This window comes from Pteropus vampyrus, unplaced genomic scaffold, assembly GCF_000151845.1.
Source record: "Pteropus vampyrus isolate Shadow unplaced genomic scaffold, Pvam_2.0 Scaffold98, whole genome shotgun sequence".
NCBI lineage: Eukaryota > Metazoa > Chordata > Mammalia > Chiroptera > Pteropodidae > Pteropus > Pteropus vampyrus.
Genome location: NW_011888879.1, coordinates 4,633,130 through 4,656,429, shown reverse-complemented (window position 1 = coordinate 4,656,429; position 23,300 = coordinate 4,633,130). Strand labels below are relative to the sequence as shown.

General features: G+C 39.0%; 2 protein-coding genes across 6 annotated transcripts in view; one reads left to right on the top strand and one right to left on the bottom strand.

Annotated features, from left to right (window-relative positions):
• Positions 1–23,300, top strand: part of SWT1 (SWT1, RNA endoribonuclease homolog) — a 138,037-nt gene that overhangs the window by 76,469 nt on the left and 38,268 nt on the right. The window lies entirely within an intron of this gene.
• On the bottom strand, positions 4,337–22,137 carry IVNS1ABP (influenza virus NS1A binding protein). Its single transcript, XM_011364541.2, has 15 exons — positions 21,755–22,137; positions 17,689–17,917; positions 16,922–17,050; positions 16,548–16,717; positions 16,341–16,416; positions 15,155–15,328; positions 14,708–14,833; positions 13,243–13,350; positions 9,529–9,658; positions 9,065–9,289; positions 8,513–8,634; positions 8,291–8,417; positions 8,078–8,209; positions 7,781–7,954; positions 4,337–6,351 (listed from the first exon to the last, which is right to left on the bottom strand). Exons 3-15 carry the CDS (start codon positions 17,030–17,032, stop codon positions 6,098–6,100), a joined length of 1,929 nt encoding a protein of 642 aa, XP_011362843.1. The 5' UTR covers positions 17,033–17,050; positions 17,689–17,917; positions 21,755–22,137; the 3' UTR covers positions 4,337–6,097.

Below are 23,300 nucleotides of genomic sequence, written 5' to 3'. Positions count from 1 at the left end.
GTCTATTGGCCATCTCTATACCCTCTTTGGAGAAATGTCTCCATGTCCTCTGGCCATTTTTTGATCAGATTTGTGTGTGTGTGTATGTATGTTACTGAGTTGTATGAGTTTCTTACATATTTTGGATGTCAACTCCATATCAGATATATCATTTGTGAAAATATTCTCCCATTCAGTAGCTTGTCTTTTTGTTTTGTTGATGGTTTCCTTTACTGTACAGCTTTTTAGTTTGACAAAGTCCCATTTGTTTATTTTTGCTTAGTAATATCCATAAAGATATTACTAAGGCCAATGTCAAATAGTTTACTACCTGTTTTCTTCTAGGAGTTTTAGGGTTTCAGGTCTTACATTTAAGTTATTAATCCATTTTATGGTGTTATAGAGTGGTCCAGTTTCATTTAATTTTTTTGCATGTATCTGTCCAGTTTTCTCGTCATTGCTTGTTGAAGAGGCTGTTATTTCTTCAGTGTATATTTTTGCCTCCTTTGTCATAGATTATATGACCGTATAAGCAAGGGTTTATTTCTGGGCTCTCTTTTCTGTTCCATTGATCTAAGTGTCTGTTTTTGTGCCAATACTATGCTGTTTTGATTACTATTGCTTTGTAGTATAGTCTGAAATCAGGGAGTGTGATACCCCCAACTTTGTTCTTTCTCAAGATTGTTGGCTATTCATGGTATTTTGTGATTCTATATAAATTTTAGGATTTTTTTGTTCTAGTTCTGAAAAGAATGCCAAAAATATTTGATAGGGATTGCATTGAATCTGCAGATTGCTTTCGTACATTTGTTTTGATGGAAGAATGATCAGATCCTTAGAAGAGGAACTTCAAGTTTTAAAATCTCCATTTTTCAATATGTATGGCTATTATATTTTGAGCAGAAGCCATCATAAAGCATGCCATGAGCCAGAAGGGACTGCTTGGGAGAGTCACACCAGGGAAAAGGGCTCTCTACAAAATGCTCTTGACTTTGTCTTAGTGAGGAGCTGGTGATGACTTCAGGAGAAGCCTCCATGAGGAATCTTCCAGCAAAGTTCCTGGCACTATTTTACACACTAGCCTTTTCCAACTTATTTTACAGAAGATAGTCCATTTCCCTCATGTGAGGACCAGGGAGGCTCCTCTGGTTTGGAGCAGCCCCAGCTCTTCCCGCGTCCTGTCCCTAAGAAAAGCTGGCTAAAGAGTTGGGGTCTGTCTTACGACCTGCAGTGGGCAATTAGGACGCACAAGTTAAAACTTCACAAGTGGGTTAATTTCACTTTCCTCTTCTGGTCTTTGCCTGTCACGTGAAAGACAGGACACAAGACAAATCGGAAGTTCTTTTTTCTTGATCTCTTGACCATGTCGAAGGTGTTTTTTCACTCCTCCAGGGTTGATCGGGTTTATCAAGACCGTGCCTTGGTCCACTTTCAGAGCCTAGGTCATATTGCTCATACTGACTTTTGACAACCCCCTCAACCCACCCTTGTTGGAACCCTTGTTAGCTCCTTACTCTGTGTTGGGATGAACTTACCTCTTCTTAGAGCGAATTTACCTAACTATTGAATCATAAAATGCATCTTTCACTACCAGAAGTGTTGCCACCATAACCCTTCTCTGATTTAGTTGGGACCAATGGGCCAGTCCTCCCAGTTGATGGCTCTCTGGCTCTGTTCCCACTGAAACCCACTCTATTGAAAGTAACTCAGCTCTGTGAACTTGAGCAGAATTACCAGCTTTGAACAGGACAGTGTGGTGGTAGACACCCACATCTCAGCTACTAGCTTGGCTCAGGGTTCCCAACTACAAAAGTTTCAACATCCTATTCTTTAGGAGTTCTAATCTTGTCTCAGCCTTTGCAACTTTGCTGTAGACTAATGGATATGTGTTTAGCTACATTAACTCATAACCCTTGGGTGGCCATGTGAATAAACGGTTCCCTGATGTAATTTCAAGTGAGGTAAAATATGAGCATGTCCTCATTTCTTTTTTAAGCTTTTTCCTCTAAATGTTTGATACCCTTGGGGTTAAGCAAAAAAGACAGAACTTTTTTCCATTTTAAGTGTAGTTTGAGTTTTATCAATACAATCCCAGTCACCATCACAATCAAAAGATGAGTCCCATTGCTTCCCTTGTGCCCGTGTAGTCAACTCCATCCCTACCTGAGGAAGCCGTTGACATGTCTGCTGTCCCTGTGCTTTTCTCTTTTCCAGAATCCTATATAAATGGAGCCCTTTTGAGGCTGGCTTTTCACTTAGCATAATGCTTCTGAGATCCATCCATGTTGTTTATCAATACTTCATTCTTTTTATTCCCAAGTAATATTCCATTATATGGACTGAATTTATTCATTCACCAGTTGGAAGGATACTTGATTTGTTTTTGGCGATTATGAATGAAGCTGCTGTATTCACACAGCACATACAGGTTCCCGTGTGAACGTGTTATCGTCACACTTGGATAAATACTTAGGAATGGGATACTGTCATAGGGTATTTAACTTTCCAATAGCCAAACCTTACCAAAAGTGACCTTACAATTTTGTAATTCCTCTAGCAATTTGAGTTTGTTGCTTTTGCATCCTAACCAGAATTGGGTATTCAGGTTTGATATGTATCATTTTGCGTCTCACATTTTCTAATATGATAGCATCTTTTCATGTTCTTATTGGAACCCATTTTTGTTCAAATTGCCCATTTTAAAATTGGATTGTTTTATTGAGTTCTGAGAGTTCTGGATTCAGATCCTTTATTAGATGTTTTCTTTCAAGCCTGTACTTTAAGACTTGGTGCCACTTTGGTTTAGACAAAACACTTGCTCAATGTATAAGGTAGATCTCATGAATGGCAGGTATCCTTAATGGATAGCTGGCCGTTTGGTAAATGCCTTTAAGCTTTTAATATAGCAACCCTTATTCTTAACTTGCTGGATATTTTGCTTCATAAATTTCATTCTCTCATTCAAGTTTGGTATCCTGTTTTTCCCAGGCTAAAATTATATTACTCCCTTTGCTCTGAGCAAATGTGTGGCTATCTATTCAGATGCCCTTTTACATTCTTAAATTTCCACAAGATAGCAATCCTATACATACTCCACTTGATAACTGAGCTTTTGCTTCTCAATTATTCATCCCCAAATAAGTGATGGAGCTAATAACAGTGAAGCTTATTTTGCTGGCCTTTGTGCTAGCAGAGTGAAGAACCCGTGATATCTTACTGCTCAATTTATCATTCTAAGACTCTTGAGAAACTTCTGGTTTTATTATGAAGGAAATTGGTGCTTCACAGTAATTCCTTTCTAACCATTGGTTTTTCTTGATTTTAAAAAATTGAGTAAATTTGACATCTAACTTTAAGGTGTACAGCGTGTTACTTTGATACATTTATATACCGTAATGATTGTTGCAGTGATATTTATCACATCACATAATTATATCATCTGTATTCATCATACTGTGCATTAGATCTCTGTGGTTTACTAGTTTGTACAAGTTTGTACCCTAAAAACACCATTACTCTTACCTTCCCCCCATCTCCTGTTCACCACCATTTTATTCTGGCTTTTACTAGTTTAGCTTTTTTAGATTCCGTATATAAGTGATATGCAGTATTTGTCTTTATCTGACTTATCTTGCTTAGCATGTGTTCAAGTTCCATCCATGTTGTAGCAAATGGCAGGATATCCTTTCTCATGGATGATTTACCTTATTTACAGGTCTCCTGGTTATACAGGACAAAGTTTGTGGCTTGGCCTTACTATTTAAGATTCATATATTAGTATTTCCCTGTTTTTCTTTCATTTTTACACCCAGTTAATTTACTTATATCTTATGTCTCAGTGAAAGGGTATTCAAATCGTTTTTTTGGAATAAAGTAGGATACAAATAAATGGCATACCATACAAACTGAGCTTTCTGTGACTTTTACTCTTCTAAAGGCAACTCTGACGGAGTTGCAAAAAACTCTACATGGACTTTCTCCTTTGCCTACTTCAATTTTAAGAATTCTGAGGTCTAGAGAGATTATAGGGTGCACGCCTGGGGTACTAGGTAAGGATTCTAGCATTGTGGGCCATTCCCAAGTCCAGTTTTTCCTAATGTGATTATGTAAAGAATTCTAAAACATGTTGAGCAATGAATGGTAATGCATGTACGCTATACTAGAAGCTAAAAATCAAAACCTTACCTTGAAAGTCATAAGAAAATTCATGCCCGAGGTATAACCAATTGTTATGTTAATTCAAACAGGTTTTATAGTTTTGCTACTGTTTTAGGAATCTAATATATTTTATGCATTATTACAACCGATCGCAAAAGTGGTTATTATCTGTATTATTTCTAAATTACTCCAAAACCCATACTGGTAAAAAATATTTTTTAATTATGCTGAGGCTATGCCACATTTTCTCCTTCCCTCAAGAAAACATGTACCTTTTAGATGTGGATAAACAGTAACAACTCATCACTGAGCACTTTTTTTTTTTTCCTTTATGGAAGCTTCATATATTCAAAACATACTTAAAAAAAAAAACATTTTAGCCATCAAACTACCTGCTTGGCATCCATGGTAATACAGGCAAACCTTAACCCAAAGTAATCTTGCATCTTATTTACAGTGTTACTTAGGAACTGAGAAGTAATTTCAAGGATTTTACTGCTGAATCCCCCAACTAATTTACCTATGTTAAATAGAACATATACAGAGCCATTTAAAAAAACAATTATGTCGGGCACATTCGAATCTGCCAACCTAGTTTTTGTTCAGAACCAGCAATAGATAAGAGTCAGGAACTAGCCACCAGGTGAACTCATTCTTTCTTGGTGTCCTTATTTCAGATGTAAGAGGCTACGTGAATGTTTTTTTCACCAATACCTTATGAAAAAAATCACTAACCAAAAAGTTTCCCCAAAACTTTTAGTAATGAATGAGTACACACACAACATTTAGATGCTAATCCCATGGTGCAAGGGTTTCCTGCAAAGTACCTTTAATACGTTTGCATCAGCAGCAGGCATTAGGATGCGCTAATTTTGGCACCATAAGTTATATGTGTAGCACTACACATTAGTTGCCAAGTCACCCCAACCAATATTTATCCTTATGAATAGAAAAACTGAACAAAAACATAGTTCTGATAAAGGCTGCATTCATAAAGCCAACAGAGTTTAAAGAAATTGTTTTCACAATCGAGGGCTGCCATTTGAGATGGTTTCGTTAATGATAAAAACAGGAATTATTTAGAAGATGAAATACTTCACTGTCCTTTACTGTGAATATATTAAGTGTTTTGCTATATAAAATATACCCTCAAAAAGTCAAAATATTTAAAATCAATGTTCCAAAAAAAAAAATTACAGCTATGTTACTGTTCAGCTCCATTCAAGTAAACAGTGATACTGCATTCTCCAAAAAAGTTGTAGCTGAGGCAAAAGCTTAGAAGTTTGCATTCTGGGAGTGTAAAAGAAACACCTCACTCCGCATACTGTTAAGACTATCACTCTGCTTCGGTAATTTGAATCTATCACATCTTATTTCAACAGGTAAAGCACTCTGCTGAAAATATAAAAAGTTATAAAAGGCAATCATAAAAGATTAAATCTTGGTAGGCATGTCAGCTTTCTTTTAATAAAAACTAAAATAGTCACTGCCATCTAGTTAAATAAGTCTCTTGTTAAGAGTGTTCCAGTTACTGAAAAAGGGCCCTTAAAAACCCCAACTGCCTGTATCTCCAAACCCTACTACCCCTGCATCTTGCCCCACAATACACATTTGGGGGAGGGGTCACGTAATGTGCAAACTGGCAAAACAAATGTGGAGGAGAGGGGACTTCTTGAAATGATGTGCCCAATCAGTTCTTGGTTTATTCTTTTACAATATCAACTTCCAAAAAGTAAAATAACCAAAGTAGTCCTAAAAATACACAAAACAAACCTTCATCTTTGCATTCCTTTCCCAACACAAAAAGTATGTACAGCATGTTTAATAATATGCAATATGCAAAAGCTTTGTGTTGCTGTTAGCAACATCTATACCCACCCACCCTCCTTATTCACAAGTGTACCTCTACTAAACACAATTACATCACTAAGCCTGTTAGTTTGAAAGAATCTTAAATTTGTTAAAACTGGAAAATCTTTGTATAGGGGCTCCACTCATTTGACTCAAGGTTATAGACTTCCACCGTATTCAGAAATTCATTGCCATCAAATCCTCCCACGGCATAAATGGTGCTCCCTACAGTTGCAATCCCAGCATTGCTCCTTGGTGAAGTCATATTTCCCATCATCTTCCATTCATTCCTAGTTGGATCATACATCTCCACACAACTGATGGCATGGGAACCATCAAAGCCACCACCTACAAACAGTTTGCCTAAAAGAGAAATGAAACAAGGTAAATCTAAAGGATAAAGAATAAAAAACCTAAATCTGTCTTTTGCTAAAACCAGTGCTTCTTAGAAATGCCTCTTCATTGTACAAAATGTATTAAATGCCTATTAGTGTGGCAAGCACTCTCTAGAGGCTGGGGATACAAATGGAATAAAATGGATAAACACTCATTTGCACATGGAACTCAGGCATTTAAAGAAGCAGCACCTAACCAGAGTGCAATTCTCACAACAGTTCTATGTGACAGTTGCTATTATTGCCACTTCACAGATGAAACAAGGCACAAAAAAGTTGGACAACTTGCCAAAAGACACAGCTTGTAAATGGCAAACCGGAAGAGTTCTGCGTGCTGGAAGTATTGTATTAGTTCAGTATGTAAGAACTGGGATTCAAAAGAAGTTATGGAAGAGCAGATTTCAGATAAGTGAACATTTTCTACAGCTTTCCAACTACATGTTTTTGATGAAGAAATCTTTTTGAAAAAAATTATGACTGTGATCAAATATACATGCAGAGCAGTTAATAGTTATTTTCAAACAGAAATGTTAGCATTAAATACTCTAGCTCAGAAAAAATTTTCTTAGATTCTCAAATTCATCATTTTCTCATCTGATTGTCACTTAACCAACCTGTATCCATGTAAGTCCACACTTAATGTTGTCAGTAGGTTCTGAGACTTTAAGCAAAATGATATACAACGAAACCGATTTTACCACAGGCTAATTGATATAAACAAGACTTCTGAGTTCCTATGGTATCTTATAATCAAAGGATGTTATTCGGGGGCCAGTATTTATGAAAGAACTGACAAAGCTCACAACAGGCTGAAGACGCTCTCACCTGCTGAGCCACAAGTTTACGAAGATTCTGCTTTTGTTCCAAACTAAATTCATTATCATAGTTATATAATTTAACATTATATAAATAAACTAGATGTGAAAAGAAATTGAGTTTATATAAAACTATATAAAAGTTTAACGCCTTGGAAAGACTTGTTAAAATAGTCGAAAAGTTTGCTTCCAATTAGGTGTACACAGAATAAAGACTAGTTATAGATGACTGGCACTTATTTTGTTTTGCAAATCAAATTCTTTAAATTTTTGCTCTAAAACTCAAACTCCAAGGTGATGCACTATGGGTATGGTTCATAAAAGAAAATAACTTAGACCTTAATTCAGTGAACCCATCAAAAGATTGATGAATTAATATACTTATGTTATATTAAGTACTGAGTCTCTAATTAGAAAAGACATTTCTAAAAGATAAACTACCAATCTCTACTGCATCAGAAAAGACGGCTGCTTCTGGATTCTTAATTATATGAGCGTAGTTTTCAATGACATTCTCTTGGAATTTTAGAACAAACTCCTGCCACTATCTAACTCCTCAGCTCTCCAAATCCCAACACTCACCGTCAAGAACAGCTACTCCAGCTCCTCGCCTGGCCACATTCATGGGTGCAATTAAAGTCCAGGTGTTATTTACAGGATTGTAACGTTCTACTGTATTCAGGCAATTCCAAGACTCTGCACCTCCAATTATGTACAAATAACCTCCAAGCTCACAGACTGCAGACTGGTGTCTACCTATAAAATCAAGTCCAAACAAAATCATTATTCTATCTCCCAAACTCTTAAATCTGTACTACACATACAGTCGATTCAAGTCTTTTTCAAAGACAACTTTAAGAGAAAAGAAAATCAACTTACGAATGTTAAGAGGAGCACAGCTTGTCCATGACTTTGTTACAGGATCAAATACATCACAATTTTTCAGTCCTTTCTGACCATATGGATCAGAGCCACCGACAATGTATAATTTCTCATTCAGAGCACACACTCCTATGTGAGTATGAAATAAGGTTATACATCGACGGTTATCATATTTAAATACTGATTACTTCTGAAGAAAAGCATTATTACCTGCATTACAACGGTTAGTTCTCAATTCTGGAACAGGAATCCAGTCATCTACATTTGGATCATACATCTCTCCACAACTCAGGTCATCTGAGTGGCCATTCGATCCACCAACCACATAGAGCTGGCCCTATGCCAAAAGTGAGAGATCAGATTTCCACCATTCTGAAGCTCGGAGGAAAAGCTAAATATGGGCTGCTTCTTCCTGCAGCATAATGCACTTACCATAAGTACAGCCATTTGAAAGCGGGCTCTTGGTGTTCTCATTGGAGCAAGAAAGGACCAGAGATCTGTATGTGGATCATAGCATTCAACTGTTCGAAGACATTCCTCTCTGTTATAGCCACCTGGTCAAAGAACCATGAAGACTCATGTTCAAAATGTTAAACTGGACCAGAGTTTCTGATCCAAAATGGTTTAAGTAATCTGCACAATGAGAAAATTTTTATGCACAAACTTAAGGCTCCATTAGTTGATGTTTTTTAACTAAGTGCTTATAGTAGCTATTCATACTGAACATGACATTATCAGTATGAGTAAACTGCTTAGTCTTGGCTTGAAAATTGAAGGGAACGATTTACCCACTTCATAGATTTTTTAAGAATTCGAAACAGACATTGAGTCTGAGATGTAGTAAAGTGGAATGCTAAGGAAGGAAGGCATATTGAACCTTCTCTTCAAAAGTCTGCATGTCACAAGCAAGTGTAAATAAGTGTCCACTTAGAGGCTTAGCTAGTTGAAAGTTTCAGACAAGAAATCATGCATCCTTGTTCTTACCTGCAGCTATGAGTTTGCCGTTCATCTCCGCTGTCCCCAGGCCAGACCGTGCGTAATGCATGGGAGACATGGGCTTCTCGATTAGCTCATCTGGTTGCATCTCAAAGCTTAAACTTTTAGTCAGTTTTGGAGTGCTTGTTGGTGAGCTCTGTGGGGTGTTTCGCCCATGAAGGAAAATTACACAAAATATACCATCCAGCACAGCCAGGCACAAGTAAGTGTTATCTGTGAAAGCAGAAAAGTTCTGTTTAAAATGCGGTTATTATAACTTTTGGTTGCTGTGTAATCCTGAATTAGACTCCAGATTCCAGGTGGGAACGATCTGCTATTGTTTTCCAAACTTAGTTGCTTCTGAGTTTTTCCCTCAAATAGTCAATTTAAAAGTGTTAAGTGATTCCGCTAACTTAAGTGGTTCCTTCTTAAGAAATAAACTGAAGAAAATCTGATATGTATAATACACTTACTTGAAGTCTTTTCTGAAGCAACGATTTTCCACTCATGCTTAGGGCTTTGTACAGTAGCATTTGGAGAAGAGACACATCCAGTGGAACTGCTACTTATCTGCTTATGGCCATTCTCACGTGGTGGCTTTTTCTGCAAAATCAAAAGGCAGCTACAGAAACCTAGCCAGAGACCATCCTTGGTGTACCCTTGTTCCTGAGCTATTCCACGACACTGAAAACACACCTAGTATCCTTCACCTGTGTGGACATTTATAGCACACCTAAATTTAATACAAACCAACACTTGCCAATTGACAAATTACTGGCGTACGTCTATCTCCACTTAATAACAAAACAACTACACTTACACAAACTGCCTGGTCAGGAAAAGCTCAATTTAAACAATTCAATATGTTGTGGGTCAAGTATCAATTCCTCAACAGAGGGGAAAAAAATCCCCAAACCCATAATCCACATAAGCTCATATACTCTTTACATTAAGTACAGAATCTTCTAAAATTAACTGGGAGACATTTAACCCACTGTCTCCATAAAACAGTCAACTGTCAAACCTAACTAGATTATGGACTGGTATCCTTCACATAATACCAGTAAAAGTGAGCAGATATATCCATCGAGTCTCTCTGAAAGTATTTTATAGGAAAAAATTAATTACAAGAAACACTTAAAAGAGTATTTCTTTAGGACTACCTCATAGGTATTATGGCGTGGTTTTCTAGACAAAACTACATTAAAACACAAAAATAAAAACTAATCAGAAATGAAATACTAAAAAAACCGAGCATTCACAAAAGTAGAATACATAGGAACACTGGAAGAGGTCCCACCTACCACCTTCAGTACCTAGCCAAGCCTGCCCATCCCTTATTTTAGTCCCCAGGGCCAGAGCCACATGGGTAGATAGTATTTTTAATGAGAATTTCTGTTTCTAGTGGAAGCTTTTTGCTTACACCTGACAATCAGGTGCTCAGCTTTTTGCTTCCACTAGAAACAGAAACATAGAAAAAGACTTTGGTAGTTACTTGAGCTGTGAAAAAAACTATTATAAGTTTGATCTGGGACATTCAGCAAGTGTGGTTACAGCCTGTGTAGGCTATTTTGAGAAAGGGCAGAGAACACCATGTTAATGGTTACTAAATCCCATTTAGACGTTATGTACCTAAGGTATTATTAGGTACTTTATTCACATCATTTTTAATCTAGTGAGGGCAATATTACCTACCCATTTTGTAGATAAAAATATGGAAACTCAGAGAACATATGCATTACCTAAGGCAATACAATTACAATATTAGAAATTCTGAGTATAAAGCCACTATTTTTATACTACGACAGACCGTGTCAAAACCCCAACCCAATCTGTGGGAAGAAGGGGATCCAAGGTATCACAGACTGATGATGCTTACAATAAGAGCTTCTATCACAGCAAGAAAACTGTCCTAATGTAAGGACTAAACAGAGAAAATCAACAATGAAGACTGCTAGTGTTTATATGACTAACAAGCCTCATATAGAAACGGTGGTTAACGCCTTTATAGTCTTTCTGGAACATTTTCAAACATAATCTTTTAGTCTCTCTTATCTCCAAACTTTCCCACACAAACTTTTACCACCCAGCCTACCTCAGTGGCTCACACTTTCTTTGCCTCTGGCTCCCCAGGGGTTAGTCTCCAGTGACATCTCAAGCTGAGTTTCTTAACCTTAATACTCTTTGGAAACTATATCTACTCAAGGCTACTACTAGGTGGCTTCCTAAAACCAGAGTGGCATTGTGGGAGAGATACCCCTAACCTTCTTTTACATGACTTCTCAGAGAATGAATTAACGTAGCTGACAATTTGGTCCTCAAACTCTCTCTTCCCATGTTAGCTAGCTTTTACAACACAATTTGATTCTAATTGTCCTACCTTTCTAATGGCTTCTTCTCAACCTCTTTTCCCATTCCTGAAGTCTAATGTGTCCCCTCATCCTTTTAACTTCATCTCCATTCATGGCACCACCTTCTAAGGAATCCCGCTTACTCTCAAATTCTTCCTATTTCTTAATTTTCCTAAACAATTAAGGACTACTGACTCAACTTTTCTAACTATGACTATCTGAAGTCCATCCTCCTTCCTTGTGCCCTTAGATCAAAGCCTTCATTTCTTCACTTGAACTACTGCTTCTAACAGCCTACAAATTGGTCTCACAAGCTCTAATCCACTTTCTGTACCTGGATATAAAAACGAAGGGTTTAATGCAATCATTTTGCATTAAAGTAAAAAAACACAAACCTGCTGGAATCCCATGACCCAGAGACTGCCACCCGACAAATAAATCATTTATATAAACTATGATTAACATAAAGAATGTTGCGATACAGAAATATCATAATTTAATCAGTACCCCTATTGTTGGAAAATACATCTGTTCATGTCTACTCCCTTGTCTAAAATTTTTTGAAGTTCTCCACTGCTTGTAGGATAAAGTGTTTAGCTCCACTCAGGTGGCATTTACCCACTTTCCAAGTCCTGTGACCCGCAATTTCAAGAGTATCATCCTTTCACAGACCTCCTTTGCTACCTGACACACTTCCCTCTATCTGCTCTGCAAACTCTTCTGAATCCGAAGATTGCTCAAATGCTGCTTTTTGTGAGATTTTCCTGGTTTCTCTCCTCTTGATTCCACTATGCTCTCCCTGTTATGCCTTTGGTAGATATCTCTTATAAGTCTGTACTGTTTTCCCTACTAATAGGTAAAAAAAGGTCCTGAAAGTAGAAACTGTCTCTTACACACTTTTGTGTCCCCACATCTACATTACTGCCTGACAATCAGGTGCTCAACCTTTGCTTTGTTGAAAGAATACTTTTTTAAAAATGTTAAGATGTGTGGAGTTAAGAGGGAAAACACCCTAAATAAATGTTCAAAACACACAAACATGAACAAAGTTCTCAACTTAGACCCAATAACTTTTTCTGAAAATATTCAGCCACTAGTAACATAGAACACCTAGTAACATCACCATATAGAATACTGAGTCTATCATTTATCTTCTAATTATTAAAGGAAAACAGCCCTTCAACTAGGTTAACTCAGCCTACTTTATGTTTTATTCTTCACAAATACACTGTTAAGCTAAAGGCCAAAACAGAATGCATACTGTATGGTCATTTATATAAATTTCAAACACGGGCAAATGAATCTGTTGTTTTAGAAGTTAGGATAATGGCTTCCTTTGGCGGTAGTGTAGGGCAGTGATTGGGGAGGGGCAAGAGGAAGGTTTCCAGGATGCTAGAACCCTCTTCTCAACCCAGGTAGTGTTTAAACTAGGGGTTCACCATGTGACACTTATGATCTGTGCACTCTTCTCTATGTCATTTGTCCATAAACAAAAAGGTTTATCCTGAGATTTTAAAAAATTGGGTCTGACATTCTTGTTGCAAACAACTATTTTTCTAACCAAATAATTTCTATATCGCTTCATCTTATTTGCTTTTTCTTACTACTTATAAATCCTACTGAGAAAAAATCTAAGTGGGGTTTCCTGATTTGTTCATTTCTTTTTATGTAGCAAAAATGGTAATAACCCTAAGGTATGCTTTTCTCCCAAAAATGTTTGTCTCGTCATATCAATGAAATTCTTCCACTTTCCTTTATTAAAGGAAAATTTCAATATACTATAAAATGCTCTAATCAAATTTTAACCTGAGGTTACCTCAGATGTGCAATGTGTACCTGCACAAACTGAATGTGGTCATCATCACTGCCAAACACCTCAGCCTGTCCATCTAGTAGGTTCCCATCAAGCAGCTTGTGATCAGCTGAGTAGTACAAGGTTTGAACCTGCAAAACAGCAACAGAACACCCATGTGGCTACTGTCTCCATGGCTACTCCACTAGTATGCAGATCACACAAACGCCTCAAGGTAACCTCCAGTGTGCTTCTTGAGCTTCTTGACATCTTATTCTGGCAGAATCCCAAAGTAAAGAAAATACATGTCATGGTTGAAAAAATTTTAAAAGCAAAAATAAAATACAGAATCTTCTAATACTGGCTGAGGAGTCCTTGGCTTGATTGGCGTGAAAGAAATCTTCATTGGTTTTCATAGCTTCTATTATATAGCACTAAGAAAAAAGGCACTAGTACAATATATAGGGTCTTAAAGAATACATATTTACAATAAAATACTGAATACAGTTTACACCTTTGAAGATAAATGGTCTAATTTGCATAAACATATTTCTGTCCTGTAGGCAATGTCAAAAACAGATGAAAAACAAATTCAAAAATTCAAATAAGCTATAGAGAGACTTCCCTTAACAGATGCAAATACATGGCGAATGCATCTGATTTTCAAGTGGGAAACCACATAGAACTTAAAGATCACCTGTTAGCCTTTTTAGAATATAACGATAACAATATTTTTAAAGGCCTAACAGATCTGGTAAGCCTTTAGTGAATCTGAAAGGCTTATGTGGAGTGATACTCAAGGCTGCTCCACTGCTCCATCTGCATATATTTAATTCCCACCATTTGTCCATTAATTTTTTTGTGTGTGCTTTTTAAAAGTAGCCCAAAGTGGGGTGACTCTATGTATGAACAACACCATTGAAAAACACAAAGCTTAAAAAAAAAAGATAAGAATCCTGTAAAGGAGTAAACACCATTAAATCATCATCGTTCTCTGCCCACAGCGGATTTTTCTTAGGAGAACTGGGGCAGGACTGCTGCTTCTTTACGTGTCAATACACTTGAGGTTTCTTCTTGTTTCTTCAGTCTTGGGTATCCTAGTTTTGTTAATAAACCTATGGGGAGATAAATCAATGGGGAGGAACAACCATTAGAAGCTTTTACCTACTTGTCAATTTTAAAGCAAAAACCTGTGAAGAAAAATTAAGAATCTACAGAAAATTTCAGTACCACCTCCCATTTCTAAAGCAAATTACATGCTACTTAAAGAAAGTTAATAGCACATAATAAGCAAAGAAATAAAAAAAAAAAAAAGAAAAGCAGAAGACCAAACTGAACAGTTCATTCAGCTCACCTGGACACCCCCCCTGTTTCTCAGCTTAGGGGTACCTATAGCAAAATTTAAATTCTTTAGGGTCATGGTTATAAAATAAAAGTGAAAGGGAATCCTTCATGTTATAGCAAAATAATTCTTAAGAACTGTTGAATCCCATTTACTTTCAAACTAACCTCTTCCATCAGCTCCTCCAGACTGTCTCCATTCTCCCAGATGCTACGCTGCACCCAGTTGATTACCTTTGTGTACAATTTGCCATTGCTGGGCAAGCAAACGTTATCTTCCAGCATTACCTCCAACTAGGGTTGGGAAAAACAACACATGGATCAGTGCTGAACCTCTCACCTCTCATCTTCAGCTTAATCCTCAATTTCAAAATAAAGCTGTCAAAGATGCTCGGTTGTATTCCATACATTTACTCTAATTTGTGAAGAAACCAGTAGCCCAAAAACAAAGAGTGTAAACAAAGTGGCAGGCGGAAAGCCATTACACTGCTAAAAATAATATCATTTCAATGTACTGTCTTTTTTGTAACCATCACTCACTTGTTTGAAATACCCACAAAGATTCCATGCCTGGAACTAAGTGGTATCTCTCTCTTTAGAGATTTTACTCCTTACCTTTAGCCGTGGAAGTTTAAGAAACTCTTCCTCTTCTGAAATTTGTAACAAATGCTCCTGAATATAAGCATCAACCTTATTCAACAAACGGGAGTCTCCCATACAGCTTGCAAAGTTTCGGTAAGAAATGCAGCTGGTTACGTCCATTCGAGATAGTAGATAATCGCCACAAACCTTGGAAAACAAATACGAGTACCAACATTTAAAATGTTTTATTTAAAAGACATTTAATACTCATTGTGTAAGCATTATGTGGACATACAAAGATGAATCAAAAATCACTGCCTTAATACGAATTTAACAGTGGGCAGAAAAATGTGTACAAACGATACACATCAAAGAATGCCATACAAGTATGTAAGTTGTTTAAGGAAAAAAGCAATAAACTAAAATGCTATGATAATGCATGAGAAATGTTAAGTACTATTTCCAATGAGAATAATTAGATAAGGCTTCATGAAGGTAATATCTATCCGAACTGGGCTCTACACGTGAGATGACAGTACTGAACGCAGATAGGGAGTAGGGAATTTGTTGCAAACAATAGTTTGGCTGGAACAAAAGACAATCAGGAAATAATTCTGAGAAAACAGCAACTACATTAGGAGGAACCTGGTGCTAACTCAAGGGGGGGTATGTGCTACAAACCACCGAAGGATTTTTAAGCAGAAGAATTGCTGTTAGAGGAGGGGCCGGGAAACCTTTTTGTAAAGGGCCAGATAGTAAATATTTTAGGCTTGTGGGCCATACTGTATCTATCACAACTGCTCAACTGGTGGAAAGCAGCCATGGACCATATGTAAATGAAAGCTGGCCTGAGGCTTGCAGTTTACTGACCCCCACAGTAGAGGATTAAATGTTTTTCCTACGAATCATTAACCACTTGTCAATGGCATTAAATTCTAGAAGGAATACTTTTAAAGAAAAACAAAAGAATTTTAATTCATGCTATCAGATACTGACAACCTGCCAGAGAAGAATATTGGAAGAGCAAGATTTTAGCTCCTATTATCTGAGAGGAGGTGTGACCTTCCTACATTACTATAGCCACATAGTTTTAAAAGCATATGCAGTTCTCTAGGGAGAAAATGATTTCAAGTTCTTGAGACTAATAAATGTCTTATGAGAAATTATGCATCCTAATCAATGTAACAGTACTACTTGTATATTACTTTTGGTACTCTACCTGCTTTACTCTGTCCATCTTCAGCTTTTTGGCTGCAGAATAAACATCTTTCACTAATTCCTTATCGGCTTTCAACCTATTATAAAAAAGTTATTTATCATTTAAGATACCAAAGCCTTAAAACAGATACTTAATCTAAATAAGTTCAGAGAAACTTGAAATTTCTTGATGACATTCCCTAATTATGAGTTACTCCAAAGAACTTACTGTGCAGTGTAGGCATAATTCAACAAGACTTCAACAGCTTCTGGATTGAGATCATCAAATTTAACATGGGAAACTCTATGAGGATCACTATCACTATTGAAGATTTCAAATAAATAGGGACTGCAGCAAGCCAGGACTGCTCTGTGTGCTAACATCTCATGGCCACAGACCTGAAATTATGAGGAATTAAAATTAGAAATACTGTGGACTATGTATTTCTCTAGCTAATTATCGGATCCTTTACCTTAAATTTTTTTTAAAGTTATTTCATTATATGCCTCCTATGAACAAAAAATAAGAAAATCCAAGACCCTACAGCTTTTAGTAATAAAAAAATCAATTCTGTAAGTTTGCAATTCTGAAGTTGTAAATACCTGCAGTCGAACATCACAGAACTGGCCACTTTTCCTCAGGGCGTTTAATTTGGCAACAGAAGACTCAATGAAATTTTCATCTTCGAACATTAAATATCCATTGGGAATCATTTTTCCTTATAAATTTAGCTAAAGGGCAAAAAGAAGCCGAGTTATTCTACTTGTGAATGTGGTTTTTATATTCTAAAAGGTAATATAGTATCTTTATTTTCAGATGCCATCCTATCTACAGCAAAAATTTTATCATGTAGAAACATAACTGAAACAACACCCAAACCCATTCCACAAGCAACCTAAAAGCCTGGAAGGTTCTGAAGTGGTCATCACATGTAGGTTTTCCCTTGATTTGGGATACATTCCTTTACCCACAAATGAGAAAAACTGATACATAAGATGAACTTAAATTCTGTTCCCTTTTCAGGTTTCATATGTTCCAAATATAAAAATACATGAAAAAACCTTACATTCTTTTTAAAAAATTCCATTTCCCCTATTCTTGTGAACAAATGGTTTTTTATATAGACTAATGGCTAAACAAAAATGCATCATTAAAAAGCAGCAAGAGGAGATTTTAGTTTGAAGTAACATTTATTTAAATTCAAAAGAGAAAGGAAAAAATAGTGACATGTTTTGTTTTGTTTTTCCTACAAATGATTACTGACTTCTCTGCCTTTTAAAAAATTATGAAAGGGTGTTAATGTACCTGGCTCAGTCTTTAGAAGAACAATGTGTCTTAATGCTGCTCGGGGCAATGAATATTCACTTACCTACTATACTGGTGAGAAACTTATTTCTGGGTCGTCTTAAATAATCCAAGGACCAAGGAGTGTGAAAACTTAGCACTTCGTTGAGGTATGAAGACAGGTGGCTGAACTGAAGGCAGAGATGTCTTAAGCTCTAATGGTGATTCCAAAACTATCAGGCTTGAAAATGATGTAATCAAGTCCTTAAAAGCTATAGACATGAATTTCTTCTGTGATAATCATGCATCATAATCTGTAACAATGAAACATTTTAGATATTCAGAATGATCAAAGACGGTCATTCATCTAGGTAAATCAGATCACACAAAGTCCTGATCTTAAAGAGATTTTTGAGGTAAATCGTACAAATAGAAAAAGTAACTACCACAAATGTGATTATATATAAACATTTTTCATTTAACCTGTAACTACTTAGGTGATCCAAAAAAAAATCCCTTCGCCGAAAAGCAGGAGCTAATAATAGTTTTCTAATATTCTTTACTATTAGATACCAGTTGATACAGAAACATGTGATCAGTCTGTTTTCACCAGCCAGCAAGCAACCTTTGGGCACTATTCCCAGACATGTACACAGTGTTACAGTCAACAGATATGCTGTTCCCCAAAATGTGCTTTGTACTTCCCAGCCTCTGTACCTTTGTTCAAGTTGTTCTTTCCTGTTGGGATACCCTTAATCCAACCTCTACCAAATGAAATCTTACCTCCATTGAGCCCTGCCAAATCCCCCCAGGTAAGAAGTAGTTTCTCCTCGTCCTCCACAAACTAAACCCTCTCTGAAAAGGATGTTTAATCTTCCAGCTGGCCTGTTCTGGGTTGTGCTTCTTTAAACCTGCTTATGTTCCTTGATTTGAGGTCTCTTGAAGAGGCAGAGCCTCTGTCTTATTCATCTTTGTATCCATCCCATCTACCGCCTACCAAAACAACTAGCATAGAAACTTGAATATAAAGATTTATCTGAACTGCCATTACACTACTAATTCAGGAAACCAGAACTAAGTAAGAAATTATTTGAAAGGTGTGCATACTTTTTAAAATGGACATCTTAAAATTACCCAGATTTTCCTTATACACCATTCATATCCACAATTCTGACTCTAACAATTATGTTAAAGTGAATAATCACTTAACCCAGGACTCATTGAAGGCTGGTCAAGTTCTAATTTAACAAACCAATTGTGTTAAATTCAACGCGAACAATCTGTAAGAGAGCAGGATCCCATACATCCTACCTGTACAACTTAGGTTTTATTTCAAGGAATCCTGAGTATTCTGACTCAGGGTAGGATTGTTGTTAATGCTTACGCCTGCAAAGAAACTATATCATATTGTTATGTAATATTGATTTCCTCTGCTCTACACTTTCATCTAGATTAATTCTGTGTTTCTCAAGAAAGCGGTTCTAACAAAAATGTTTTCTAACACAATTCTCTACACCTACAGAGAACACACTATCTTAAAGAAACCTTCAAACATTTTTAGCCTAGACCCGGCTCAAATTCAGAAAATCTTTGTATATCTGGTATATAATAGGGTGGCCACTCCACAGGCAGTTGGTAACTCACTTCAATTTCCTAAGCTCTTAAAACAAGGGTGTGTGTGTGGTGGGATGGGGGTGCGGGGGGCTCCATGCAAATTATGTTGACATGATTAAAATGTGCCCTTTGAAAAACCATGATACAGAGATTTATAAATATTTTAAACTTTGACCAGTTTTATTCAGTATTTACTTGTAAACTAGTCTTGATTCAACTATATAAAAATGGCATCTATTTATATTTAATAAATTGGAAGTTCTATCTTAATTTTTAAAAACAAATTTGTACAATATTAGTTTTGCAATAGAGTCCTACTGCCTCTAGTACTTGATGTTAATATGAACCTCATTACTTAATGTCTACTTATCAGTACAACCCTACTTGATTTAAATACTAGCCCAAGTCCACTTGACATTTAGTAGCAAACTTATTTTATTCAATTACCGACCTACTCTCACCCATCCCCAAGTTCAAGGGGTCATATCAACTCCTGCTTGCAAAAACATGTCTTTGAAAGTTCACATTCACTTTCACTAAAGTAAGCTTAGGCAAATTGAGAATTTTAAACTATTCCAAAAATTCAGTGAAGATCTTCAAAAATTGGTCTATGAAACTCAAGCTTAATAACTAGTAGAATAAAATTACCAGGGAGAACTTTTTTCTTTGAAAAGCCAAACCAAAAGCCCCAACATCCCAGAGTTACATAAAAGTAGAAAATTTAGAATTCTGTTTGATATTTAAAATATACCTTTGACTAATCCATTTTTATCATTTAAAATGGGGTCAAATACAATATATTCTGGTAAATATACTTTAGTTTCTTATAAGGCCAGTGCAAGAAAAGGGAGACAGAAGGCTCATAAATGAGTAATTAAACTTCTTTAGTAACACCCAGAAGTTCACAAGTTACCGCAGCCTCGATTAGCTTAACTGAAGTACAAGTCAACAGGTCTCATCAATGAGTTGTAAAAAAGGTGGGCACAGTATCACCTTTCTCCAAATTTTTCTTGGGCTTTCACTAAGAAGGGCAAGATAAAACCTTATCATCAAACTTTCAAAACATCCTTAAACTTGAAGGCAAGTTACAAACGTTTAAGCTTCCAGGCAATCTTTTGAGGGCAGCCAACTCACACAAAACAGCAATCAACTCCATTTTTTAAGGACAGACTTTGTAAATCATTAGAATATTTTTAAAACCAAAAGTAACAGATTTTATGGATTCCCAGTGTCACCTCTGAAACTACTATCACCATCCCCCCATATCATTAGAATTCCAAAAAGCCTAACAGTCGTTTTTAGTTTGCTGAATGCTAAAAAAGTAAGGCGGTAGGGAGAAATTTGCTTTGGGGCATTAAAAGAAAATATAATCCAGTCCATGGACCGGACTTGTTCGACTGTTAAGAGTATTACAAGGCTTCCAGGGTTGTTCTTTATTACTTCTAGATAGATCCACACACGAGTCCTCAAAGGCTTGACTGAAGCCGGGGTGTTCTAATCCTCCAACACTAACAAGAGACATTAGCAAACAAAAACGCGCGCGCCCTTTAGGCATCTGATTTCTACTTGCTATAGTGTTGAAGTGTCAGCTGTCTCAAAGTAGTGGAGAAAAGTAAATCTATTTCTACGGTATTTGTGGTTCAAGTTCCCCTACGTTCGCCTCTCAATCTGACACTACCCGATCCTCCCTAAGAGTTTACAACCAGAAACCCCTTGCAAGATGATTAGAAGGCCGAAAAAAGGGCTCGCCGATTTTTGTAAAAAAGAAAGTGGCGAGCGCCCCTGAGTGAGAAGAGCCCTGCAGCCCCAGGCCTACCTCCGCCCGCGGCGCGGCGGGCGCCCACTCCGCAGGCTGCGAGGCAAGGCGCCCGGCGCCTGCACACCCCCGCCCGGGATTGGCCGGCCCCGCAGTCATTCAGCGCTGACACGTCAGGCCAGCCGCTCCCTCCCTCCTCCCGCCCCCTTCTCCCCGCGCTTGGCAAGAAAAGCGGGCAACGTGGAGCGGGAACAAAGGACCCCGCGGCCCACGGCGATCAGGGACGCGGTGCCACTCCACTCCAGGCCCCGGGCACCAATGCGGCCCGGGGCTGTCTCCCCGCCCATACGCGCCAGGTCCTGGGAGCAGAGTCCAGACCTGGCGGACCCACACTAGGCGTCGGTTCCTGACAGCAGGAACGGAGATTCCCGCGTCCTCCTTCCGGCAGGTCATCCCCACCCCGCGCCGCCCTGACCCAGGCTCCCGAGCAAGAACGTCTCGTTCCTCCCGCCCCGCTTCCTCGGCCCTGGCGCTCTCCGAGGCTGCCAGCTCCCGCCCGCGACCGCCGACGCGACCTAGCAACCATGGCAGCGCCCGGCCGCGCGGCGCCGGCGCCTCGCCCTCAGAGAGCGGCGGCGGCGGCTGGAGGGTTACTCCCCGCGGGACCGGGACACCTCCCCGCACCTCACACCCTCTTGGCGGCCGGCGGCGCCATCCTTCAGATCGGATTCCGGCCGCGCCCTCTTCCTCCGCCACCGCCCGTGGGACCAGCGCGTCTTACCTGGTTCATCTCTGAAGAGATGGAAAAACTCATCTCTGGAGCTTCGACGGGGAGCAGGAGGAAGCGGGCGGGAACAGGCCCAACGGAAAGCGCCTCGAGGCCGCGGAGGGGGTAACCGATCGAGCGGGAGAACGAGCGGTCAGTCCACGGAGGCTGCGAGAAGGGGGGGAGCGCCAACGGGGATTCGCGGGGACTCGCTCGCTCGCTCGCTGGCACAGTCGCGCCGAAGCAGCAGGCAGAGAAACTGCGCCCGGCAGCTCGGAGCGACCGACCTCCACGCGCGTCCCGGAGACACTGCCGCCGTCGCCGCCCGCTCGCGCCTCACCCCCTCGCACGTCACCACGTGCGCCGTCGCCGCCGCCAACGCCTCCCGGACGCTTCCGGCTCGAATCTGTCCGCGAATCAGAGGCGAGCACCAGGAAGATGCGGCTCGCTGCCCCGCCCACCCCTCGCCCCGCCCCGCCCCGCCCTTCTCCTTCGCCCTCTCTGGTTCTTTCCTGCACAGCTCAACTAGGTCAACGCAAGGTGATCCCTGGGAGCGAGGCGGTTCTCTGGGTGCGCCTCCTTTTACTTATCGCGTGGTTGTTCCTCCTTCTCTCGCCCCGCGCACTTACTTCGCCCTTTCGGACTGTTCCGCAACTGGTTCCCTCCAGTCGTCCTCACCTGTTCTGCTTTCCCCTAGAGGCACAGTAGCCAGAGGAATCAGATCAGGGAGATTAGATCTCGTCAAGCTTACATCTAGGCAACTGCTCTTGACTGGAGCTGGCCGCAGTGGACCTTAGAGTCTGTAGTTGGCCATCGGCCCTTACCTCGCTGGCGGGTGGTGGTGTGCGAAGAGGAGGCCTGGGGATTGTGAAGAAGAGAAGCACCTTAAGAGAAGGAGTGAGAGGATTCAGAAGCTTGGAAAAAACTATGGGAGAGGTCAGAGAAGACATAACATCATTGAGTCGGTTCTTTGCTGGTCTCGTCCTCTTTTGGAAATAGAAAATAGCCTTGAGAATTGATAGTCCCTCTCCTAACCTTCTGGGGCCTTTTAGACCAGATGCCAAACTTAATTATCCACCCCACCGCCTTGCCCCAAGAGGCAAACCTGTTCGAGAAAGCGTGATGTTTACTGGGCTCTTGACAGCACCTTTATGTGACTGAAGGGCACATTGGAAAGTTTCCTGGAAGGAAGGTGAGGGGATATAGTGAGGTAAACTTGTTCAGAGTTTGGCAAAGGTTTCCAGGTTAATGTGCTGCCAGCTTATCCTGGTTTGGGGAGGGCACTTCAGTGGTCTAGGCCTAACCTTGTTTGTAGTCGATTGCTGAGTTAATTTATAGACATTTCTTTGTGAACACTTGCTACAATTTTTTATCATTAGCTATTTAGTTTATGCTTATGAGAGCAGAAAAAACAACGTTGAGGCCTTTACAATAGAAGCTTTACAACTTTGTATTCTAAAATGTCGAGGCAAGGAGACTTGTTTTCTTTTTCAATTCAATTGTGAGAGGAAAGAGGAACTAGGGTATCTGTTAAAATGATTCGTGTATCTTAAGAAGAAAA

Excerpts from the sequence above, each read along its gene's own strand:
- IVNS1ABP (XM_011364541.2), bottom strand. The coding sequence starts at position 17,032 with ATGATTCCCAATGGATATTTAATGTTCGAAGATGAAAATTTCATTGAG. Across the intron at positions 16,718-16,921 it reads TCTGTGATGTTCGACTGCAG|GTCTGTGGCCATGAGATGTT; the intron begins GTATTTACAACT and ends TCATAATTTCAG. Across the intron at positions 9,659-13,242 it reads ACCACATTCAGTTTGTGCAG|AAAAAGCCACCACGTGAGAA; the intron begins GTACACATTGCA and ends TTGATTTTGCAG.